This window comes from Lipophrys pholis (assembly GCF_963383615.2).
Source record: "Lipophrys pholis genome assembly, chromosome: 1".
NCBI classification, from domain to species: domain Eukaryota; kingdom Metazoa; phylum Chordata; class Actinopteri; order Blenniiformes; family Blenniidae; genus Lipophrys; species Lipophrys pholis.
The window spans coordinates 4,481,130-4,506,967 of NC_137635.1; the positions used below are offsets into that span (position 1 = coordinate 4,481,130).

The 25,838-nt window shown below is 42.8% G+C and overlaps 1 protein-coding gene across 1 annotated transcript in view; it reads right to left on the bottom strand.

Annotated features, from left to right (window-relative positions):
- LOC308110517 (supervillin-like) overlaps positions 1 to 24,358 on the bottom strand; it is a 40,211-nt gene extending 15,853 nt beyond the window's left edge. The window contains exons 1-6 of the mRNA XM_080464857.1: positions 24,204 to 24,358; positions 11,914 to 12,385; positions 8,325 to 8,359; positions 4,846 to 4,907; positions 1,285 to 1,382; positions 430 to 535 (exon numbers count right to left, since the gene is read on the bottom strand). Coding sequence (XP_080320983.1) covers positions 430 to 535; positions 1,285 to 1,382; positions 4,846 to 4,907; positions 8,325 to 8,359; positions 11,914 to 12,281 — 669 coding nt within the window. The 5' untranslated portion in view covers positions 12,282 to 12,385; positions 24,204 to 24,358. The remainder of the gene's footprint in view (positions 1 to 429; positions 536 to 1,284; positions 1,383 to 4,845; positions 4,908 to 8,324; positions 8,360 to 11,913; positions 12,386 to 24,203) is intronic.
- Between the last annotated feature and the right edge of the window lie 1,480 nt (positions 24,359 to 25,838).

Sequence of the window (25,838 nt, forward strand, 5' to 3'; positions counted from 1 at the left end):
GCTCTAATGAACACCAGAGAGCATGACGTGTGAGTGTGTGTGTGTGTGTGTGTGTGTGTGTGTAAAATTTCATTACTTGCGAGGATTGCTTTAACTTTCGGGTGATGTAATAACATTTTGTCCTGGGCAGTTAAAGAGTCTGAGTGTTTGTTGCGACGGCACAACAGCGACGTGAGTTATAGGCTACGTGTAACCTTGTGCCACTAAACTGAACCAGACCGATGGAAAAAAAAAAAAAAAAAAAAAAGCCAAGCCAGCATTGAGGTGAGTCAGTGTTTTGGAATCGGCTTCAGAGGTGCAGCAACTGCGGTCAAAACTATTGACCTTTCCAAACACCGTCCACAGGAATGGGTTTCTCACTTGAATCATTTATATTTTTTCCATCGTGTGAAATGTAACTGATCACTTTACACATCAAAAGAAACTCACCTTCTTTTCCTCTGCAGCAGCAGCAGCAGCAGTAGTGTGTTTATGCTGAGCTTCATCTGCAGCCTGTCCCTCGTCCATCGCCCTTCTTATGTCCGTTTTAAGGAGGCTGAGAAATAGGCAAATAAAAAAAAGAAATAAAAAAAAAAGAAGAGGAACAACAGAGGGAAAATCAGTCTGTTTGGGCCACAGCGTGATAACCACGCTATGATCTGGTAAGCTCAGCAGCCAAGCGACACGCTCACAATGATGTCGTCATTTCTTTTTTAACCTTTGATACGCCATCAGATTTCACTCTCTTTTTTCCCCCTTGCAAGTTATTAGACGTCATTTTAAAATGAACACTTCACATTTCTTTGTTACTCTATGAGGAATCAAACAACATAACGACATGACATGGGGACATTTTATGGATCCGTTCAAACGTCAAAACAAGGCGAAGGGACTGTACTGAGTATTGTTTTGAACCGATCCACACCCGAGCACACACACAGATCCCAGCGGTTACAGTCTGGCTCTCACTTCTGCAACTATTAACCTAAATCTGTCTTTGCATCGCCATGGCTACCACAGACACCCGACTCATGGTGTGTTTATGTTTTTGTGTGCGTGTGCAAGAAAGAGAGAGCATGGCAAGCTCTGCAGGTTTATCTGGTTTATCTCTACAGCTTTTTACAACATTAGACGGCCCTGTAATTACCTCTGTGCAGAATACAGTCCTCCGTCTCACTACTAGTACGGTGCAAACTGCGCCGGAGCCCGCTCCAAGTATATTACAGGGCAAAACAAGCTCGCAAAGTTTTAATGTTAGCTGCTCGGATTGAGTGTTGGCGTCAAGAACCATAACAAAAGATTCACCTGGTTGAGGCTTCTTCTTCATCGCCGCTGACTAACCGGTGCTTTCCCCGGTCGTGGGCATGCCGGCTCCTGCTTTCATCCTCGATCCCCTCCGCTTCCTGAAGAACCAAGACAAGGAGCCGAAAGGTGAGGCTTAAGTTTGAAAGCAACAAAGCCCAAGTCCTTCGCACAGCTGTAAAGATATCTGGAGAAGGGAAGTGAATGAATGGATAAGGCTCCTCCCTCCAACTTGGGGAGGACTGTTAACTCTTGCGAAGCTACGGCCGAGTGGCTCGGAGGTCATCGTCTTAATGTGGGACTAGTGGTGCTGCACAGGGGCAAGTATGAGACATCGACCCTCCCTCAGCACACACTGTTAGAATTCTAATAAAAAAGGAGTGAGCAATGCTGCTACGGTTTCCACATTCAAACAGTCTCTTCATTGAATCATTGTGGTTTGTTCTTAATTATTCGGCCTTCTCCATGAAGATTTACTGCTTCAGTTGGTGAAAATCTGACTCAGTGTAAGATCCCACATGAACAAAACCAGGACAGCCCCGTTTTTGGACAATAGTTTTTGTCCCTTATAAGTGCATGGGAGTAAAATCAATTCATGTCTCCTCCTTTCAGCTTGTCATCTGTGCGCCAGTTACAGTTGATCTATAACGTCACCCACCACAACAGTCAAACGCATGAAGCTGTTTCTTTTTCTCCATCCGTCAAAAAAAAAACAGTTTTCACCACATTTTCAGTTTTTCTGTTGGAGCTCCTATCGACCTACATGCTGTTTGACTTCTGGATCAAGGTTTGATGTGTAAAGAACAACTTGTCCTGTTTCAGTCGGACGACTCTGCACACATGCATGAATGGATTGACTTGGAAAACTTTAATTTCAGTCAAGCTAACGTGTTTACATGCACTTTTAGAGCCCAGTTTTAGGCGAACCATGACAACAGTTCATTTTTAATGTGTCATGTAAATGTAGTGATTGATTTATGTAATGTAACCGACTTATGTTATGTATTTGGACTTGATTTGACTGAAACTCTCAAAAGCAGCTGTTGGTGCAGAGGAAAGGAAAAGGAGGCAGTTTGATGGGAAAAAAATAATAATAAATTGAAAATGAAGATTATCTTCAGCTTACAATTCTTTGAGGAATGTTATCTTGTATGACCTCAGCTGAATAGAAAATAAATGGAAAAAGGCTGAGACACAAATTCAATTTCTTATCTTAAAAACTATTCAGTCTCCTCGTTTGACTCTCTCTTTTTTTTTTTCCTACTCGTGTAAAATGCAGCAGTTGTGTGAGACCTTTGTCAGTAAACATGTTGCTCGGCTCATGGGGCGACCTGGTTGAAGTTAAGTGGATCTCCTGCTGTGAGAAAAACATCGGAAATGGCGCTCCCTTGAATTACAGAATTAGAGGCTCCTTACAAACTAAGTGATGCTCACTGACTATAAAGAAGGAGCTTTCTTTTTTCCCCCCACCGGGCAGGATGCACCGCTGTCAGCAAAAGAGATTTTTATACATTTATGAAACTCAGTCAGGGAATTCAAACTATAAATGAGCTATATCGCTTCCTCAAAGTCCCCGTGTACATGTTTTCCTGCCTCCGTCCATGTCAGAGAGCAGACGTAGTGTAACCTCACTCCCACTCTGTCTCTCCTGATGGAGACACTGACTCACCAGGAGTGTGGAGGAGAAATGACTGATAAGTGAAAAGTGAAAACAGAAAAAGGAGGGGGGGGGGGTATCGGTCACTTCATGTGACCATTAAACTGGATCACTTAAAGAAAACGATGGTTTTAAGATAGCCTCTTAGTGGGAGCATGCTTTCCCAGCAGGTCTCCTGGTTGGAATGACTTGCTGCCATCTGGGTTCACTTGGTCAAAATTTGGCACCGCTCCTGGTCGGCAAAGACCAAGTTAGAACAGCTATTTACATCAAACATCGTGAAACTGAACCACTGTTGAAACAAAAGCAGCCTGGGAAAGCTTAATACTCAGCTCATTTTCAGGCACACATTTTCGAATCCCCCACAAGGATCTGAGGACATTATCGAGTATTTGGTCTTGAGTGCATCTTTCAGCTCTCTGGACCTTTAATTTCCCACCGCCTAGGAGGATTGTGGGAGCCGAAAGTCACGGCTTTGGCCGAGTGTGCATTCCAGGTGCAGGACAGCTCAGTGCTGCACGGAACATCTCAATTGGTTATTAATGGAGCAAACTTCCAGAGGGGAGTTAAAGCGTACAGCAGCTGTACTGGGAAAGGCTGCGTGTAAATCAGCGAGGAAATGAGGAAAACTGACTAGACAGTGCATCAAAAAATGCAGGTATATCAACTGACATCACTAGGTATTTCTTTTTTTTTTTTTTTTTTTTTTTTTCATTTAAAGCCTGGATTTAATGTGTGCTGTCATCTTGCAGGCATTTAGAGTTATTGAAGTGACGCTTTGGCAAACATTTTGGACAGAGTAGAGACAATTCCAAGAAATGGCAATTGCAGAGATTCCATGTCGCATACTTAGATTACATCACTTTGGAGGACACATTCTTTTTCCTGGAGATCCACCAAAACCGTCCTTTAACCAAGGGGTTCCCAACTCCTTTTCCCTGGAAAACTCCACAGATTGCCTTTAAGGCTGCAGACCCCCTTTTCAATCTCTTACTTGCCAAACCATTACAGTGAAGCCACTCTCTGGCAGTTTCCCCACCAACGCTGGACCGCATAGAGGTCTGATTCTACCCGCAGGACCGAGTGAAGTGTAAAAGTCAAAAGGAAAATACTAATCATTCGGTGAAAGTCACCACAAACCGACAAAACTGAACAGCAGATACAAGGTTTGCAGCTGAAATACGGAGCAGTAGAAACTCGCTGTCAAGCTGGGAGGGTGGATTTGAGAAATGTTGCAGAAATCACATGTTCTGAGGGGCTTTTCTCCAACATCCGTTCAAGGAGAGAGACTTAGGCAGGCAGGGAGGATTTCCTTTTAGGAAATATTTCGCTGTTCATAAAGGGGTCCCTTTGACTCCTCCCACAATTAAGCAGCTCTGCTCTGGCACATGGCACCACGAGATGAAGTACTTTCTCCTCTTCAAAAGATGGGCATGTGTGGGCGGAGCCAGTCCAGCTCACACAGACACAGCAGATTCTGAATGCAGCTCCTATGATCCAATATTCAAATGGAGGAAAATCAAGGAAAAGTTGGGTCAATAAACTTTGAATACAACGTTTTTGAACCAACGACACCATGTGAAAGTGTTGAAAAGCTGGATAATATGACCCCTTTAATAGAGTAGGTTAAATGTGCATATTTTCAAGATATAACAGTATTTCTGTGCAGTAAAAACTCATAGAATTCATAGGTCTTGATGTTCTTATTTCACTGGTCTGGCCCCATTGATAAATTCGTTCAGCAATGGCTTCAAATTAGCTTCGGTCTGAGCCTGAACTGACAAAACAATTATCAAAGTCATGTGGGGCTTTGACAATCTCACCATGCAAACTGATTTACAGTACTTTCCCAGAAAATGAGGACGACAGACATGCAAACTGAAAAAACGTGCGAATGGGAACCATACCTTGAACAGAGACATCTTGGAAGTCACACTCGTCTTGGCGGGATCTCTTGGCTCCTCGTCCGCTGAAGAGAAAACACATAGACGTCGACGTAAACAACAATGCAGCAATAAAAATTCCTGCGTTCAAACGGCAACTCTGAATGAGTCAGTATCACCAAGGAATGAAGTCTTAATACAACGAGTCTTAATACAGACAGTGTATGTTTGGTATCCACAGCATTTAGACACATACACAAGTACCTTGTGTACTGTACCCCCCCAACACATGCACACAATCGTTTCTCCGTCTTAGTCAAGTGTTGAAGGGCAATGAGCTGTGCACACAGCAAAGCAATGCCAGGTCAAGTGGAAGTTGTCTGCACCAGGGGAAAACAGCTTGAAAACTGCAGACAGGAAAAATAACAATCTTATTGACTTCACTTGTGTTTCTAAGATGTCTATGGACCAGAAGAATTACTGACAAGACCGGCCTCCGAGTCACTGGGCACCAGTCGATTCAGTGGGTCTCCAACTAATGCCAAAGATTCGAAGAAGGATAGCTTCAAGAGTGGAAAAGAAATGCTATGGATTGGTGTGTATGTGCGAGAGCGAGAGAGCGAGAGAGCGAGGGGGTTACCTCTCATGTGAGTTGACTGATCAAAACCAGCCATGAGAGCATAATCGTCTAATCTGAACAAAAGGAAGCCATTAAATTTAATGATATTCCAAAACAACACAAATTTCTGAAGTTAGCATACTTATAACTCCAGTTCTGAATGTTTTTATTGCCTTCACAATGTGACATTTTGAGCCAAAACAACTGCGCGTCGACAACAAGCTCACTCTTTCCAGTGGAGGAAAGAAAAAAAAAAAACCTGCCCCGCTCCAGTTATGATTTAGTTATCCAAGCTCCCCTGCTGTCCAGCACTGAGCATGATTTAGTTCAGATGATGAAACACTAAACATTGCACACTGGTGACTCCACTCTAGACTGTACTCGTATAGTTTTGATTTCAGTCCAGTTTTTTGGTTTTTTTACATCACCATCCATCCAACATCCAAAAAAGAGAGAGAGAGAGAAGATAAAACCTTTAAAGAGACGGGAAGAAAGGAATCCACTTAGGTTTATGATCTCCTCCATAAGTGTTTTCATCCATCTTAAACGACTGTAGAAAGCTTATTGAAGAGGCCTTTAACCTCAGACAGGCTAATGTAGCGTCTAACAGGCAGAATTAGAGGATTTGCTTTATATGGTCTGTCGCTACGCTGCACCCACAGTGGGCAGTGCCACCTGTATTCAGTGTGGGTATGAATATGAACATGCCTACAGCTTTGTGAGAAACAGCTGAGCGAGCGTATGACAGGCGTGCGGGAGAGCCGTGTGGCTGAGGAAACCCTCGATGTCGCCACGAGCGGCGTTCTGGCTGAGAGCGGCGGCTTCTCCTGCCAGCATGGAGGAGGATCTCCTTCAGCCGTACGAGTTCTCCAAAGCGCTCTCATCCCTCATCTAACGACAAAATATACGGGGCTATTCTTTATTCCTCTTAACTGGTTGATCCACAAGCCACTATAAAAAATGACTGAGAATTCAAATGGAATATTTATTCGCATTCATTTTCCTAGACTTTTGTGAAGCAGGTATGCAGGGTGTGATTTGTCATGTTTGTCCATGGAATTTATGAGAGATAATTACGATAAAACGTAACAAAAAATGGGGGAAAAGTAATATTGACGTTATTAAAACGGCATTATTCAAATGTAAATCTTCTTGGGCAAAAACTATGATGAATTTAATGTTGTTGAATTAAAATAATAATGCAAGTTAGAAGACCAGACAACACCTATTACAGGTGGATAAGCGGTTGACAAAAAAATCTGGCGTATAATATAATTGCACTGCTTGGCGTGAAGTAAATCGTCTGCATCACCATGACTGTTTTACTGTAGCTTTTTAATTACATTGAAGTTATTTTTCTAATCTTATCTGTAGGTGAAGTTGTATCAATCAATATGAAGGCGCTGTGACCTTCATCATACCGGCGAAACAATACTTCTGCAGAAGTGGGACGTTTTATTTTCAGAAATGCTTTTGGCATTTTGGCTGATAAAACTACATCATTGCTTTAACTGTCTGTTGTGCCTCCTATTGTAATAGATCTCAATGTATGAGGCAGCTCAACATTAGCATTCGTGACATTTTAAAAAAAACTAATTGAACACATTCTGCTGAGAAACCAAATGAAATCTTCACTGTCCACGCCTTGGAAATATATTGAATCACATGCTTTTACTGTCAGCAGATTATCCACTTTTCATTTCTGCATCTGAAATCTCAGACCTTCTCATCACCGTTCAGGTTCAGCGAGAGGACGACGCAGCCAGTGGTGCTATAGCTGAAAAAACAAAACTCGCATGACAGCCGGCGAGTGAACACCTCTGTCAAACACGCCGCGTGTTTGGATAAGGGCTGCGATTTATTTACAGGTGGATACACTGGCTCTGACATTTGTGATTCATGCTTAGGCTGGTACATGGAGAATGACGGGGGGGTGTGCTCAGGGTTAGACAACCAGCATGTAATGTAACTCCAACATTTCAATGTAATTGCTTCAGTTCTAGGATACACTGCGACCTTATGATTCACTGCTGATTCAGCTCCATTGTCTTGCTTTGAATAAATCTGTGTTATGAGGATGAAAGTGTCTGATTAAAGTGCAGTTAGTACACTCACTCCCAAAAAATAAACCCAGTTTGAACTTTCTATGTTGAGTTTCTAATGAGCTTCTTATACGTGTGTGATTTTCTCAGTGTACGCCAGTTTCTTTCCACGGTCCCAAAATTAATTACTGACTCTAAAATAGCCCGTCGGTGTGAGGGAGTGTGTGTGATCCTGCAAACCGAAGTGGGAGCGGTGTAAAACATGCACTACCGAGCATGACCCGCCATCCAAAAAGAGCTCAACGTACCATCCTGACACCTCTCCGTCTCTGCCTTTATTTATCCGGTGCAGTCCAGCTCCGGCACACATCACTGACTGACAAAGTACACAAGTCAGGAGCATAACGTAAGCAGAGAAGCATAAAGGCTGGCCAAGCATAGGGGAAAGAGCGACACGGACAGGAGCTCAGGCTGTGGGGCTCAGGTGGCAGAAAGGAAGACAAAACTTGGCATTTTCATCTCTTTCTGCAGCAGAAACGATTCGTAAAGACTGGAACGAGATATAAGTGGGACGAAAGGCAAGTACACTCACTAAAAGCTGCAAAACAGCTGCCAAACATCTCCATTGAACACATCACCAGGGGGTCGGCCTGTTTATTTTCTTTTCACTTCTCAGTAGAAGACTATTAAAATGCCAGTACGTTTAAAGCAGGTAGGTAATCTAACATCAACAATGAGCTCAGTATTCCTTTCACACCGGGTAATAGAATTTGAATGAGTTTGGGGATGGAGTGAAACAAAAGAGGATCGAGAGTGCGGCGAAAGTGGAGAGTTCGTCTTACCCTTTGGCTCCTCTGTGTCACCGCTTCCCATCAGCCTGAGTGAGAGAGGGAGAGAAACAAATGAGGTCACTCTCTAACATAATGGAGTGATGACAGATTTCACATGTCTGTTACAAACCATCGCTGGCGAACGCGGAAGAAATAAAATACGATAGAAAATCTCCCATACATCCAGTGAAGTAATAAATAAATACAAACATAAACTCTCGGGGGGGCAGAGCTGCAGTCGACCACTTACTGTGTGTCATTTGATATGAATCCTACAACATGTACTCCCGCAGCTCTCGCAGTCCCATGTTGGCAGTGATATAACCGCAGCGCTCACGGAGCATCTGAAGGCGGCCATTCATGTCTAAGTAATGGGCGTTAAAAATGGATGGGGACAGCAGCTGCCCCGTGGGGTAGCAGCGATGATGTAACAGGAGGAGGGGAGAGGGCCGCTTTTAACACAATGGGGAATCATGGCGGACATCTGGGAGGGGTCAGGGGTCATTCGAGGAAGGGGAGACGGACCCAAGCTGCGTGATGGACGTCGGACTAATATTGGCTAAACAGAGCCAGACAATTTGAGCGCTTGCATTTTGTTTTACTTCAAGTACGCCCCACTGTGCTTCATTAAAATGCTTGTAATCTCACACCGAGGCCAGTTTCAGAGTGCGCACCATAAACAAACAGCAGCCAGCATTTCGGATTCATCATCAAGCGTGACATCTTTTGAGCAAAAGCAGAGACAGATAAACAACTGAAGGAAAATGAACGCTGGAATCACCCTGGAACTGAGAGCACAGACATATTCCATACCTACACACATTAAACAAACTACTACAGCCCTCGATATCAATATTCTAGCAAATATAGTATATGAAACCTTTAATTTATTGATAGAGAAGTGTCTTATAGCAGTCTGGCCCATAAAGAGATGGACTGGAAATAACATTGTTAATAAATCTGTGGCTCATTTATGACTGTGTAAAATACAAACGTCACAGTAAGTGCAGTACGTCTATTCTGGTGGTAAAGATATGTTTTTAACAAACTGAAAAAGAATATATATGTATATTCTATTAGTTCCATGAAATCTGAGAATTTCACATGTAACCATCAGCCCTTTCAAACTATTAACCTCACATAACAAGCTCAGCTGTATGCTTCCGGTTGGACAATGTAAATGTACTAAGCTGGAAATATTCAAATACACATTTAAATATAGGGTCAGACTCTGCCGATGGGTTGAGCTTTGGTCAGTTTGAGGCTGGCGTGTCAACCCATTGCTTTGTAATGTAGTGAAATGAAACCATACCAGACTGAGGGATTCTTTGTTTGATATTGATTTGAATTTAACAAAAAAAAAGGGATGCAACAGTCAATATCATTGCTGGCAGTGACGATGGCTAAAAGCTGCAGTTATGTAAGGTTGCCCTTTTAAGGCAATTACTAACAAGCTCACAGTTTGATGCCACCTAGCTCTCCGACTCTCCCCCGACTCCTCCTTCACAAACAGTGTTTAGTGACGCTTCCTCTACCCCACCCACACTCTGACAGTCAGCTGCAGGGGAGGAGGGGAATCTGCCCCGTGCTGCCAAAACAAGAGAGGAAGAATGGGTTGGAGAGAGAGGAGCTTCACCCATCAAACACTGTCAACTTCCTCACTGTCGCTTTTATAGATCGGACAAAATGTGAGGGAAGCAAAAAGGTAAAAAAGACTTAGAATTATCACTCTGAAAAACGGTTTCATGCTTGCAGGTACATTACCTCTGTAATGAATCGGTAATGTCAACAATAATCAGCTTGAATCCTTCTCTGTCCCGTTTCTAATCCCAGAGGACTGAATGAACCTTTGAACCAACCGCACAATTAGTTGTATTTACGCCACATGCTTAATAACACATAGACAAACCCACAAAATTACCATAACACAGTCAAACAGCAGGAAGCTGCTTCATACAGTTAAGTACACATTATGCAACTCCCATAATACACACGCACACACAAACACAAACACACACACACACACACACACACACACACACACACACACACACACACACACACACACACACACACACACACACACACACACACACACACACACACACACACACACACACACACACACACACACTGGCAGGAGCTTCAGCAGGTCATATATAGAAATCCGAGATATTGAATGAAAAAAGTTAGACTGAGCGCACAAGACAATGTTTAATTTGTATGGCTGAATTTTATATGTTTTGGAATGTCGCCCTTCAACAAGCAAAGATTCCTGCCTGTGGCAGATAAAAGTTGTTGACAGCAGTCTTCATTATCTCTCAGCCAGCTGAGCTCCAGTTTCCTTGATGCTATTCTGGTAGCCGAAAACACACAAACAAGCTCCTTATGCAGGCTCTGTGAATATATGCGACGCTTTTGTCATAAAGCATGACTAACGTCAACCCTGTTCAATTTGTGTAAAAGTTACAATCTTGTGAAAGCAAATATAGCAATGAAGCAATTGTGTATGACTCTGCGGGTGAGTATGCGGCTGATAAAAAGATGAATACACAGTCTACATTTCTGATTGCGGCATTCAAAAGGCAGCACAGCTGGACTGTGCCACACAACGCATGTCAGAACTGAGCAGAGAAGATTAGTAGCTGAAGTGACAAAACACATCACACATCTTTCTGCTCTCTGTTATTAAAAAAATCAAGTATGTGTTAGTCATGTTACTCTGTCTTTTGACAAATACTCTCCTGCTTCTCGCACGTTCCAACACAAGACAGGCAGTCTTTGCAAACACCTGGTTCATAACATCCGACATTCAAACAAACAGAGGAATTAGGATTATGCTTCATGTGGCAAAAGGTTAATTTAGCACAACTAATTAACTTCACTTGCACAAATTTTGACATTATCGCAACACGGTGTCAATCTCAGTACTTCTCATTTGCGTCTTTACCCAAGGCAGTTTCTTTTTTTCTCTCCCTGTCAGGAACAGACAAGTTCGGCTATGTGCACAACGCACAATCCTCAGCTTGATTAGAGCCCATGTATCTCCAGACCCATGACTGGACATGTTTGACTCCATCTATGTACAACTCTCAGAGGAGAATTCCTGCCAGCCAATGAGAAAACTCCCCAAGTCTTACAAGTTGCCCTGACAACGTCGCTTTGTTATTACCAGACTTGTTAAATGTGTGCGATCCCCCTCACGACTGGAGCGCGAACCAAAACAAGCAGCTTGTAGTTCATCACAGCCAAAGCATATAATGGCAAAATAAATGTGGCCGTCCTCTGTCTAGTGCACAAGGCCAATTTTGGAAATACAAGCAGTTGTGTTTATATCAAACTGGAGATACAGCACAAAGTGTACTCTGAATGTGCCAAATTGTTGCCTCTTCTTCCCGCACTGAGTGCCAGCAGACCCTTCGACAGTCATCCAGCAAGTGTCTTTACTGGCTATGTTGCAAATGTTCTCTACATACTTGAGGAAAGCCACTGGCATTAGTCTTCTGACACTCTGGTGGACATTGTGTCTGCTCTCGCACCAACAACAGGAACCAGCAGAGTGCTTTTTCCGTAAAGTTGTTGACAACAGGAATGAGCTCACCTGAAATTAGAAGACATCTTTAAGGAAGATGCGATCTCTGTTGTGTCTGTTCTCAGGTGACTGGCAGCCTCCTTTTCCTGGGCGGGCTCATCGTGGCCATATCTCAAGGCGGCTTTATTCCTGAGGCCCCTTTTTGTGCACGTCTGTTCGGCTCCGTTATCCTCATATTTTTCCTTCTCCTTGACTGCAGACGCTATCGTCTCGACTGGGTCGCCAGCTTTCTTGTCCCTCCGGACATATTTGGAGGTGAATTCCTCAGTATTGCCATAGCGCTCGGCCAGCTCCCTCCTTCTTTCTGCCTTGTAGCGAGCGATTCGCTCGGCCTTGGTCTCCGGGGCAGAGTTCTGCAAGGTGTCCACTCCATCCATACTGCAATTGACTGAAGCTTCAGTTCTGTGGTTCAAAGATGTGACTTTGTTTTGCAGGTACGCTCTTAACAGCAGTCTCTCACTCCATCAAAATTGCCCCAGTGCTGCAAAAAAAAGGAAAGAGGACATCATTAGTACAGCAGGATCACAATGAACAATGGAAGATGACTTGGTCCCAGAAGTTGTGTAAGACTGGATGTCGCAAGACCTACGCTTTAATGGCTGAAGCTGATTTTACTGGCACGGCTACAGATCTCTAAGCCCAGCCTTATCCTGACCTTCCCTGTCCACCGCTCATGAACATGATGTCAGCCAGCTCAAAAGGAAAGCAGTCACCACAGAGAGCCTCTCATATAGCCTCTATTGCATGGGCTCATTATGGGCGAGCTGGAAAGAAGGAGGGGTCATAAAGACAAAAACATCAAATAACATCTTCATCCGGTTTTATTCCTGACTTAGCTGAAAGCTTTGTACACAGGCTGTTCACCTCTTAAAAGCTATCCCACCTCATATTGACTGCATTAACTACAGAAAACGATCCATGAGAAACTTGCTATTGCCCGTAAATTTGAATCGGAGAGTGAATGTGTTTTCCTGTCCTGACTTGCAGCGTTACCAGTAAGTAGACGATCTCCAGAACGATGTCTTGTGGAACAGCATTAAGAATCATCTGTTAATGGAAAGTGTTCATATTTAATGTGGCCAAAGTGCAGAGTAATGTTATCTGCATTCTTAAGTAAGTCGACAGAGGAGAAAGCTCAAACTGCAGTGAACACGCCAATTAAACAAGGACTGCACAAGTTGACACCAGCAGGATTTCATATTATGGTTATCAGCTCCAGACACAGCATGAATCAGTAATACAATGTAGCTGGTGTCAAATTACAAGCAAATGATGCTGTTGTGGTAAAAGCTTTCTGAAATCAAGAACAGAGCTTCTTGGAGAAGCAACTTAAAAAAACAAAAAAGGTTAAATAACCTAAAGTAAGGGTCAAGTGGAGGACAGCAAAAATGAAAAATCACTAAAAACTCCTGAAGATAATACAGAGTGTGAAATATCCACTGGAAAATGTTGGCGTGGAAACTGGATCTAAGCCTTTCCACATTTTTAGCACGATGAAAAACTGCAACGTTTTGACTCGCTGGAAGGTAGTAAATTGGGAGTTTTTTTTTTCATTTTGATCCATTCAGTATTCACACAGCAGGAAAGCAAATACAGAGGTTTGTGCAAATTAAATGCATCGTCAGCAATAATCATTATGTGCAGCTCCTGACCACAACATACTGATCACAGGAGCTTTTCCAGACATACTTCTCACAGCACAAGTATGCTCATGAAGCAAATGAATGGTCAAGAGGACAAAAGAATGGAGAGAATAATTTAGGGAAGCAAAGTTTATCTTATCCTCCCGCTTTCATGAGTTAATTTAGCACATACGCTTTCACATTTGTGAAACATACAGTCATGAGAGTGCTGCATTTGCTCAATGTATGTCATGAGAATGGAAAGAAGAAAGTAGAAAAGTGAAAAACGGGTCAAAGCACAGGGGGAAATAGTCTGGTCACAGAGGTGGAATAAACGAGTCGACTCCAACAGTCTGTTCTGTAATGATGACAAATCTCACGAGCACCTCTTATGACCCTCCACCACCTGCTGGTTTATGAACGCTGACCCAGAATCAAGTCCCACGACTCCCTTCAGATACAGCCTGGAAATATTACACAGGAAATCAGTGTATACATCGAGGACGAGGTGTTGGTATGTCAGTCTTTATCTTAACCTTTCCCATCGCTCCTTCTTCTAACAAAGCACTGCTCCGCTAAACAGTGGGAACAGCATAGTGCCTCCCCTGTGTACCTTTAAATGCAGTTAAACCATAAACTGCGCCTCTGCTGGATGATTACACGGTGTCTGCTCATGCCTGTAATGCTGACCGTGTCCAAGACTCTGCGAAATGGATGCGCTTTGCAGAAAGATACCCGCCATCTGTTTGTAAATTCACAAATCAGCACAGTTCACTTCCACCGTTAGTTTGATGACAAGCATCCATAAGTGATTCTACGCCGGCAGAACAAAAGTAGAACAGATTTCAGGTATGTACCCATGCTCACATGAGGATAAAACTTGGATCTGGAGTTTTATACATAACATGAAAAACAAAAGCCCCGCAGAAGATGCAGGCCTAATCGATTGGCAGCAGTAAACCCACTACAACTTAGCCTGAAGCTCTCAAGAGCTCCACAGTTAAACAGAGAGAGGATGTTATACGTGCAGTATTCCCTTTCAGCTTGAGGGTTAAAGAGTTAAGACTAGTTTAGATTAGTGTGATTGGTGTAGTCCAGGAAGTAATATACCAATACTGGCAAAACATGCTCAATTTTTAGAGCAGTGAATTATGTAAATCCTTGACCCCTCATGTACACAAAGCCTTGATTTTTGTCGGCGACAACCAACGCTCATATCTTTAAGCATACCTTCAGAGGAAAGCCTTAGAATTGCCTTTTGAAGGCAAAGTGCTCATGAGTTTGGATTTTGATTTCAGGGCTAGGCACACGCTTACATAATTCACCTAGGTCACTACCTATAAAAGGAGTGCTACAGAGTACACTAAAGCTTGTCCGTGGAGACCCAGAACATCGAGGTTGCTTTGTTTGGAAGCTGCCTCTGTTATTTCAAAGCAGCGATGGGGGGGGGGGGGGGGGGACTGAGCACACAGCTGTGAGTCATGCATTAAAAATCATCTCTGCTATCAGCAACCAGTGCCACCACCCTGAATATTGGTATTGTTAGGGGCTTTGATTTGCACAATCAAGAACAGCTTTTGGTGTCTGGTCCTATTTATGGAGGCTTCGTCAGACAAATACAACAACCAGGAACATGAAGGATCAATCAACATCGGGGTGGATTTGGTACTTTGTCCTAACAATAGTTCCAATACGTGACGATAGCTGGTGAACTAACAACTCGACTGACTTTGGTGTTTCTTGCAATGTTGCAGCTGCCTTGCTCAGTATGCAGCTCTACCTGTCCTACCTGCCAGCACATTCAAGCAACATCATTTCTGCTCCTCTCGGGCGCGTAAACAAAATGAATGCTTCGCTCTCCAATCTCTGACCCCTTCCTTCCCACTGGGAGCGTTTACTGACCAGGAGAGGAAGATCCGTCTCAACAAAGGTCAAGTCAGTCACTTCCTGACTGCGCCACACATCTTCCTTCATAATGGCTCGATGAAATGGAAAAAAAACAAAAACAGAAAAACCTGGCAAATATCCAAACTCCCTTCAGAAATGGGATGGGAAAACTCGGAAATGCTTCAACAGTGAGACATTTGTTTCTCAAACTCTTTGGGGGAAAACACTGCTTCAGATTTAGAGTCATTATTTCCTTTTCTGCACCAAGATTGCCCCAGATTTAAATGTTTGCCTCTCTGCAAAGACCTCCAGTGATTATCAGCAGTTACTTTAGATTGCATAATACCTGTTTAGTCCAAACAACTGCAAATTACCACAGATGCAGAAGTTACAACACCCAGCAGTTATAAACTCATTTGAAATTTGTGGGAACAGTTTGTTTAGTTTTTATTTATTTTTTTAACAAGTCTGGGAATCGTGCAATACAAAGAGTTTCTGGTTGGTTTGAACTTTGGAAAGGTTTTGTAACTAACTATACTGGTGAAGCACTGGGGAATTTGGGCTGCATATGCAATTAATCCCTGTAGAAAGATTCATAAGAAACACTAAGAACTTCATCGATTTCAGAAATCGCATGTTCACTTGAAAGGACAGCCCAGGAATGCAGCCAACACCCCTTTCATAACCAGGAGACTTGCATTGGAAAGATGGTTTGAAAAATAAAATAACATTCTCATAAAGTGAGCAATGCCCAAGGTGATGTTTGAAATCTTTAAATAACAACCACTGAATTAGTTCAGAAATAAGCGGTGTGCATGCTGACAATGTAGAGCAAACATTTAGAGTATGATGACAGACAGTCAGTCTTTAACCACACAACCCACGGCTGTTTATAAGTCATCAGTCTGATGGCAGCAGTCACAGTATGTTGAGCTAGCAACCAAAACACAGCTCTCCGCACAGTTTTATCACGTCAGAACAGTTCTTACAAATCCACATGAACAGATGAAAATCTTTCCCTCAGCCTTTATCTGCTTTTACATTTAATGCATAATTTTCTTAAATTTTCTACACGAGCACAGGATTGTAGCATTGTCTCATGACATTTTGCCATTGGAAGCCAAGAAGGAAACCACATACATTTACCACAAGTATCGGTGAGACATTAAGACATCACTTTCCTTCCTGGTGCAAAAATAGTGGAGGCAGCTCAGGACGGAGCCAGCTGCTGACACACTTTCTTGCTGAGGGAAGAGGGAAGAGAGAAGAGGGTGGACAGTGGAAAAACTTTGCTGTGCTGAGAAAACCAGGTGCCAGTGCAAAAAACAGAAGGGATGTCCATTTTTGTTGTTGGTTTTTTTTTTTTTTGGGAGACTTTAAGCGCTGAGAAAGTTTCTTTCAGCTTCAGAAGCAAAACAAAAGATGGAAGTACCACATAAAACTCTTTGATGGCATTTTACTACACAGGATATCTGAGTTACGTCCAAAAAGCAGTTTCCTCACTTTGAGGTTTGGAAACGTTATGTGAATTCCCATACACCCTAAAAATAGAAGTACCATTGCAGTGAGGAGAAAGTGACGATTAACTGTTATGTGGTTCAATATGCAGCAAAAGGAAAACAGATTTTTGAAAACAAAACTGTTTTATGTCAGTCTGTTTCTGCAACATAATTGGGCTCGATTTCTTCCCATATATTAGATCCCCTGCTGGTGCGACTGTAAGTGGAGCCATGAAGTCACCAAAATTGTAGGTCCTGTGCCAAAAGAAATACCGTCATAAAATATAATGATGATCTGTTGTAAAAAAAAAAAGAAATTGGACAAATTTAGACGTAATGGTCAAAAGGCAAAAGAGTGGTGTTGGCTCTGGGGGTTTATACCTACCATATGCAACCAAATGGAGAGCAGGTGTGGGTAGGTTGAGCAAACGGAGGGCCATGGTGTTTTTGCTCCCCATTTCTCAGAAGGAGGCACTTTTAACAACCGGTGCAGAGTTTAGTCATCTGCAGTAGATTTATGTCTAATGAGAGAAAGAAACAGGACTTTTGTAAGGTGCAGATCTTTTCTCCTGGCCAATATGAAAACAGGACATGGGATGCTGTTTGGCTGATCAAACCAGATACGAACTGTGTCAGGTCCTGGAATTTATTCAGCATGTGTTGCATGTACTGGTGTATAGTACAGATGCTAGGTGTGTTGGGCCGCCCTCATACAACAATCAACCACATACTGAGCGGCCAACGTGTTTCTCATTAAAAAGTGATCCTTTGGCACTTATGGTGTTTTAAGCGCCCCGACCGAAACAACTGGCGGAATGAAGTTTTTAATTGTCGGGGACAAAAACACTCCATCTAGTTTAAATTGGCGTCCTCATATAGAAAAGCCTCAAAAACATGAGTGTGACAGAAGGGCGTGTGCTTTTCTACCAATGACTCTTCAGTCACATGACTCAACTGGAAGAAGAGGAGTGAACAGAGGGAGAGACGAGAAGGAAGTCTGGCTGAAGGCGGAAGAAGAGTCTGGAGGGGGGGGGGGGGGGGGGGGGGGGAAATGGGAGGAGGAAAAGGGCGAGTACAAGAGGAAAGAAGATGGCAAGAAAGCTGGGGAGAAAGGGGCTTTTGTGGGGGGGTGGGGGGTGGGAAGTGATGGCTTTGTGGGGCATGGGTTTCCAGGGTGGCAAGGGGCCTCAGTCTGGTGATATGGGGGTCGAGAGGAGGAGGAGGAGGATGGGGCAAAAGTAGGGCCTGAGAATAATCCATCGCTCTCTCTCCCTCCCTCTCTGTCTCACAAAGACAAACTCCCCTAAATCCCTTTTACCAGAAGTCCTGCTGACTGTAGCCAGTCACCCGAAAGCCAGTTGACATAACAACCCCCTGGGTACTCATGCCTGCCCTCTGCTTTGCCTTGGTAATTGAGACTGTGCAAATGTACTAACCCCGCTGGAGGTGGAGTGACTTTTTGGTGAAAGAAATATTTAAACAAGTGGTGCTTCTTTCCTTTAAACCTTTATAAAAGTGAACAACAACTTGTTCCACTCAAACACAGCAAATAGTTAGAGAAAAGCTTGTGTGTGCTTTACTCTATTTGGCTTTTTTTTTTTGTTGCTGTGAAGCTCTTTGTCCCAGGTTTCCGGCTTTCTATTTGCTGCATTCAGGGTGCCCGTTAAAAAGTGACATATGGAAAAGCAAACAGAGCGCACGCTGACATGCAAACAAGTAAAACACAAAAAAAAAATCCAGGCCAAGAGAAATACACACACTGGGTCAACAGCAAGGCTGCAATCATGGAAGCCAGAGTGGTGAGTAGGAAGGGAGGGGTTTATGGTGTTTTATCTGGCCAGGGGATCATACACATGCACATGCACATGCACATGCACACACACACACACACACACACACACACACACACACACACACACACACACACACACACACACACACACACACACACAGAACACACAATGTGCTAAGTTGGACCCCTTTCAAAGACTTCATGGAAGCAAAACACCCACTCATTTCTTTTTTCTTTCTTTCTTTTTTTTTTTTTTACTATAGTAGCTACAGTTAAAGCATCGACCCCCACGCCGGCACACACCAAGAGCAGCTACGCTCCAGCAACACCTCAAGTGCAGTTTTTTTTGTTTTTTTTTCTGCCAAGTTTGGATGGAAAAATGGGCAAATCATCTGAGGCGTTCATCAAGCAACTGAATCAGTTACGCCAATGCATCAGAGCCGTTCTCGGTAGAACTGTTGTTTCAATTAATTGTTCCACTTTCATGAGACTCTTTCAATATTTGCTTTGCTATTTCCTGACACCGCTTTCCAACAACATGCAGAGATGAGCGCTGTTATACTTGTAATCCAACTTGGGGTTAATTTAATAAATGTATTAATGTGACTGGATGACTTCCAAGTGCAAAATCTGAGCTAAAGATTTCTTCTAAAGACAACGTTTGACAAGCCTTCGAGGAAAAACATTGACAAACTTCAGTCGTCCCTCCTTGACGCCATATTGAGATTTTTCCACTTGCTACACACTCATCAACATGGACTTCATCTCCAAGAATAGTGGCCTGTAAGATACGGAGCAGGACTGACAAGGGAAGAAAAGGCAGCAGGAGAAGGGCGGGGGCAGAGAGATCAGTGGGGTGGAATGTCTCATCCGGAGAATCCTGCTGGTGGGGTTTCTCCCTCTCAGCTCTCTGGTGTCCACTGTGCAGAGCAGACACCATCTGGACAGCTGGAATGCTCCCGAGCAGGGGGTGGAGGAGTTCAGGGGTCTCCTGTCTTGCAGGGGGATGGGTCATGGCTGAGAGATGAGAGCATTAACAGTAGTGGTATTAACCATGTGATGCCAGACTCCCTAAACCCTTCAATGAGGGGCCAAACACCAAAAGACCAGTGTCAAATGAATAAGCTTAGCTCTATACAACAATGCAATAAGTGCTTTTAAACCCTGAAAACAAACTGTTTCTGCATTTATATCAATCCAACATTTCTTATACGTTTATTACAGAGAAACTATTGTACAATATACAGATTCTAGTGGAATATGGTCTGCATTGATCTTACTTCATTCATAAATTTCGTCTAACATAAATAAACCTGGTATATATATATATAAAACTTGTGGTTTTTGCACCTAAGATCATAAAGTGGTTGCTAAATTGGCATTATGTCTTTAATTGGCCTTGGTTTGAAGCATCGTCTTAAACAAAGGCAGTGGATTCCCTTCTCTGATTCGCCCCAAGATATATTACAATGACGCCAAATGCCACTCTCAAAAAACACAACAGAAGAGCCTTCAACGAGGCTTCCAGGCCTGCTCTAAATTTAGAGAAAGTGTCTTATTTTGGTTTTCTTTGACATGCACGAAAAAGGACGAGTCAACCACAAAGTTTCTGCTATAACTGACATCCACCAAAAGCGACGTTGTCTTGAGACACAAGTCCTCAACTAATGACACATTTGATTGTGAATATTTTATTCCTGATGGTTTGTGGCTACATCTGCTACTCACATGGGTGTAAAAACAATACAACAATAAAACCCGGTCTGACGGGCAGGCTGTGCACATAAAGTCACTCGCACTGGGAGCAAGTTCAAAGCATTCTCGTGATATTTTCCTCGCGGTCTTTGTTTTGCAATCGATGGCGGTGTCAGATGAAATTCCGCCCCGGGACTCAGCTAAAACAAAGTGAAAGGCAGCGTGGAGAGAAAAGGCCTAACGCTGCCCCGATGCATGGAAACTATTATGAGTGAGTGCAGATGAAATGAAACTCCTCAGCACAACCATATGGTTGGAGTACCATGCAAATATCAAACTTGGTCAAAAGACGTGATTGAAGTGGTCGTCGCTGACCAAATACAGTTAGCATGTTGGTGTTGAAGCTGGACGCAGTCTACTGACTGCGAGCTCGGTTTGTAAATATGTCTTGGAGGGGATTAGCCCGAGGGTAACCCCAAGCACTCATCCCTGTGGAGTCCCAACTGCTCACACTGTCACATCCTTTCTGCTTTATATAAATATTTGTACTTTAGAGCTCCTCGGCCGTGCTGCCGACATCGAACCCTGCGGAGAGCTGAGCAGAGATAGGTCAGGCCTAGAAAGAGGGGAGAGATACCGTTGAGAGGGTGATTCTTGAGTTCAGCTGCCGCATGTTACTTAACTGTTAAGTAAGTCAAGTATCCTCCAGCTCACCATGGAGAAAAATGCTTGTATTCCAAGTGAAACAACTATCGTGAATAACCAAACATTGTTATTAGCTTTTCATTGTGTACGAAGGGAAAATATGAAGAGGTATACCAAAAACATTCAATTTAGTATATCGGGTATTAATCAGAGATTGCACTGGATTGACTCAGGGTTAAAGATATGCAGTATCACTGGAAGCAAATCAAATGCAGGAGATAAATGCAAAATGTCTTAAATGTGGTTATATTAACATTTTTCCATCAATAATTCATAAAATCTAAGTAAAGCCATCAAGATAGTGACGAATACGATGCAACACTTTTACTGAAGCGGTGCAGTGGCCCTGTGCTGTAAAATATATTATTACCTTTGTTTTAGATTATCAGTCCTCATTTCACATCAATGACATCTAACATTAGAAACATCTGTACATACTGTTTGTCTTAGTATTTATAGACATGTACTTTCTTTGTACATCAGCTTTTGGGGATTTTAATTGGAAGTATAGAATATTTCATTTTCCTATGTTGCTGTTCAGGCTTGAGTCTTTCTCTTCAGAGTTTGCACATTCTCCCTGTGCATGCGTGAGTTTTCTGTGGGTCTCTCAGTGTTGTGTGTGTTTCTGTGTTTGCTGTGACAGGTTGGTGACGCGTCTGGGTTGTATGTTTTTCCACCCAGAGGTAGTTGGAATCATCTCCAACCTGGGAGCTGTACGAAGCTATAAATTGGTCACGATATCAGTGATCTGGGACTATAGTGTAACATTTTCAATTTAAGGTCCGTAGAGATTCTTATGGCTTCTTTATATGGTTAAACACAATTTGGCCAAAAACATAATGAAACAATCTTTTAAAAAAAAAAGAAGATAGAATTAAACACCACATCAATGGTCAACGTAAGGAAAAGTAGCATGTCGCTTATTTAAACTTAATGAAAGGCAGTCAGGGTAGGCTTAATGTGGGCCTTTCTCTTTTAGAGTCTTGTTAAGAGCCTTAATTGCCCACATAAAGCCATTTCCCAATGTGACAGAAGGGCGTTTCAACGTATTTTGACAGCATTCTGGCCAAACTGGAGCGCAATGCAAGACATAAAGGGCCAATGAAAGCACTTCAGCCCATCTGCTGCTTGAAGAAACAATAAAATCCTTTGACAGTCACCCAAAATTTGTAGAACAGACTGTAGACAATCACCAAATAAGAACAGTGGCCTTCGATTTGCAGAGTAACTGCAGTGCCGAGGACTTTTATTTGACGAAGTCATGCAGACCTTGGATTTTTTTATTTATTTATTTTTTGTGCCGCAGGAATCGAACTTGTTTCACAGTTGCACTCACGACAGCTTTCCCTGGCAAAAAGAAAAGGTATGAATAACAGGCTGATAACCCCAGTGCAGAGCAAAACAAGTCTCTGCAGCGGGAGCCCCTCATCCCACCCGGCCCCTCTGCCAGTGTTGAGCAACACAATCTGTGATGGAGCGAGACAACGCCGCCTCCAGCCAGACACACAGAGCGTTCAGGTGAGGGTTAATACGCAACACATAGCGCTCACTTTTGATTTACAACAATGGAGCGTCTGTTTGTTTGACGTCTTGACACAGGTCAAAGAAAAGGCATGTAAAGACCTGCAGGATTATGCGGGTCGGTGGGACACGGAGAGGAGAAAAGTGCAACATGGGCCACTCCCTACTTGGACCCTTCACCCCCAGCTGATCAGACCTCCACACCCACCGGTTATTACTCAGAGGCGATAGCTTGCCGTCCACAAACTTTCTGTTATTCCCCAACCTAATGTGGCAAGCTCTCATATTAATGAACTTAAGAGTAATGTCAACATGTACGGTCCCGTCACAGAGCATTTCTTATCATTGCAGGCATCAGTTGTCTTTTTACTGTATTTCACAACAACCCGCTGGCTCGGGAGGATCCTGGGAGGCCTGTTGTGACAGAGGCAAACAGGAAAATTACAGCCTGGCAAGCCTAAAAAAAACCCATAGCCCTTAGATATGAGGCTTCAATGAGTTTAATTTTTACGAAGCATCTATTAAAGTGTAACGACTACTGATAGGCTGAAAGCAAATTCCGTAATACTGATTTTACGCAATTGAATTTCAAGGAAAGGGGAAGTTAGGACACAGATCCATTAAAGTTTCAAAGTAATAAGAGAAAAGAGAAAATATTTTATAAGACACCATAGGACACCTATGCAAAGGAAAAGACAACTATGATTCTTCCTGCAGAACATGTATGTATGCATGCAGCTTTTTTTCTTTCTTTATCACTTTGTTTTCACAGGTGGTTTTGCAGGGTGTTTTCTCATACTCTTACTCCTCTGTCACTGTTTGCAAAAAGGCTGCTGGGGGGGGGGGGGGGGGGGACACAAGAGAACTCCACATACACAACACATCTCTGTTGACCAACCTTCAGTGGGTGAAAGGATCCTACCAACTGGGTCACTTGATAAGTCACACAGGGGCAGCTTAAACGAACAGACGTCTGATTGATGCCTCGTGCAAAAAGCCATGACAATCAGCAAGTGCAATGTCAGATGTGTGTGTGTGTGTGTGTGTGTGTGTGTGTGTGTGTGTGTGTGTGTGTGTGTGTGTGTGTGTGTGTGTGTGTGTGTGTGTGTGTGTGTGTGTGTGTGTGTGTGACAGTTTCCACGCAAAACAATGCATCATATCCCTGTAGGTAACACGTCGTAACAATAAATATGACTGCCGCAGTTTAGTAGTTCCCCAAACAGCCATCGCACAGCCCGTGTTTGTTCACAGGAAGTGCAAAAGTTCGTGCAAACGCCTCAAAACAGCCGCAGCAACAGAGGTTCGCCTCCAGCGCGTGACGAAGACTTTACACGGTGTTTATACGCGGACCTGCCGCCTCTTAATGGAGGTAAAAGCATCGGTAAGCGCGACACACACAGAGATATTAATATGAGATCCTCGTTCAAAGACAGAGTTGCACAGTTTAAGCTGTTCTTGAAAAAAAATAATAATAGTCGCGCAAACGTGAACCTGAGCACGTCGCTGTCAGTGGGCAACTCACCGGCAACACACAAGGTTAAAACAAACAAAACAGCCCCACAATGAATCGACACTTGCCTTCTTCAGAGAACGAGGCTGGATTTTGAATAGTCATCCTCCGCTGAAACTGAGCGGAGGCCAGTGAACACGGAGTCCCGTCCAGCCTGGGAGCAGATGTGTCTGTGAAGAGCTGCGCTCAGCGCCAGTCCCCGTCTTCAAACTCAAAATCAATCCTCGCTCCCGATTGGTCAGAACTCGGCGCGGTGCTGCGTTCACGTGCCTCGTGGAAACGTCTACTTTCTCTGCCCGGGCGACCGTGAGTCGTCACCCGCTGGTGTTGCGTTAAAGTGCAAGCGAGTCGAAAGTCACGCATCACAAAGAGCTGGATCCACGTTTACAGCCATATACTCGGGATTTACGCGTTTCATGTTTTGTAGAATTATAGACACGTCTCTTAGAATAGAATAGAATAGAATAGAATAGAATCATTGTCATTATGTCACATATAACGAAATCACCTGTACTGCTCCCTTTGTGCATTAATATTCAAACATAGACAAATTGTACACATAGTACAATATATAATTATAACGTGTAAAAAGGTAGACAATTGCACATGTATAGAATTTATAATATAATATAATATAATATAATATAATATAATATAATATAATATAATATAATATAATATAATATAATATAATATAATATAATATAATATAATTGCATGGATGCTGGATCAAAACACTAACACAGGGTCAAAAGTTATTCAATGATCTGATTGCATGTGGATAAAAACGTCCACCCGTCACCTTCTGCTTTAACCTGTTCAGGTAAATAACGGCAAAAACAGGTTACACACAGAACACATTCCTAGTCCATCACAGGAGACACGCATTCCATCTACACACAATTGGAGAAAACCCAGAGAGGACATGGACACGTCACGTAGAACCATGACCGTCTCACTGTGAAGCAAGCCTAACCACCACTCCACCGTATGACTCAAACTATACCTCCGTCAGATGAAACACAAATTATCTCATACATTTAGATTTCTGGTTATCAGTTGTTAAACTCGTCAGCGTGCTCTTCCTCTGGCTTTAAGGCACATTACTCATTATGAAAACAAAACTCAAACCCGAAAGCAAGTTTTGATCTGCTCTACTTTTTAAGTCATTGACTTCACTTTGTAGATATTTCTATTGCTGACACAGAAAAAACTGAGGTAATGTGTTACACTATGTGGTAAGAGACAATGCTGGAGTGGTGTTCTCATTTCGAGTCACGGTACTTAACATTGTGATGAATCGCTTAGAAACTTCAATGAAAAGCCATATATTGAAGAGAATATTGTGACCGTGATATAGTATTATTGTTGACTGTATGCATAAAAAAAAACAAAAAAAAACACTACATTTTCTCTAAAAGTGAAGAATTCACATAGTTTGTCAACCTTTTTTATTGACCCAAATTTTTATCACTATAAAGTTAAACAACCCCCCCCCCCCCCACCACAGCCTGGATTATTAAATAAAAGTTCAAAGAACCTTGAAACACGCTGTATGTAAAATACAGTAAAATACAGTGAGGTCTTTTCTCTGAAGATAAACTTTGGGTTTTCACACCGTCTCCGTTGTCTGGTGCTGCTTCAGTTTACACAGTTTCAACTAACAACTGCACTAAATTAACAATTTGAATGAACATTTTCAA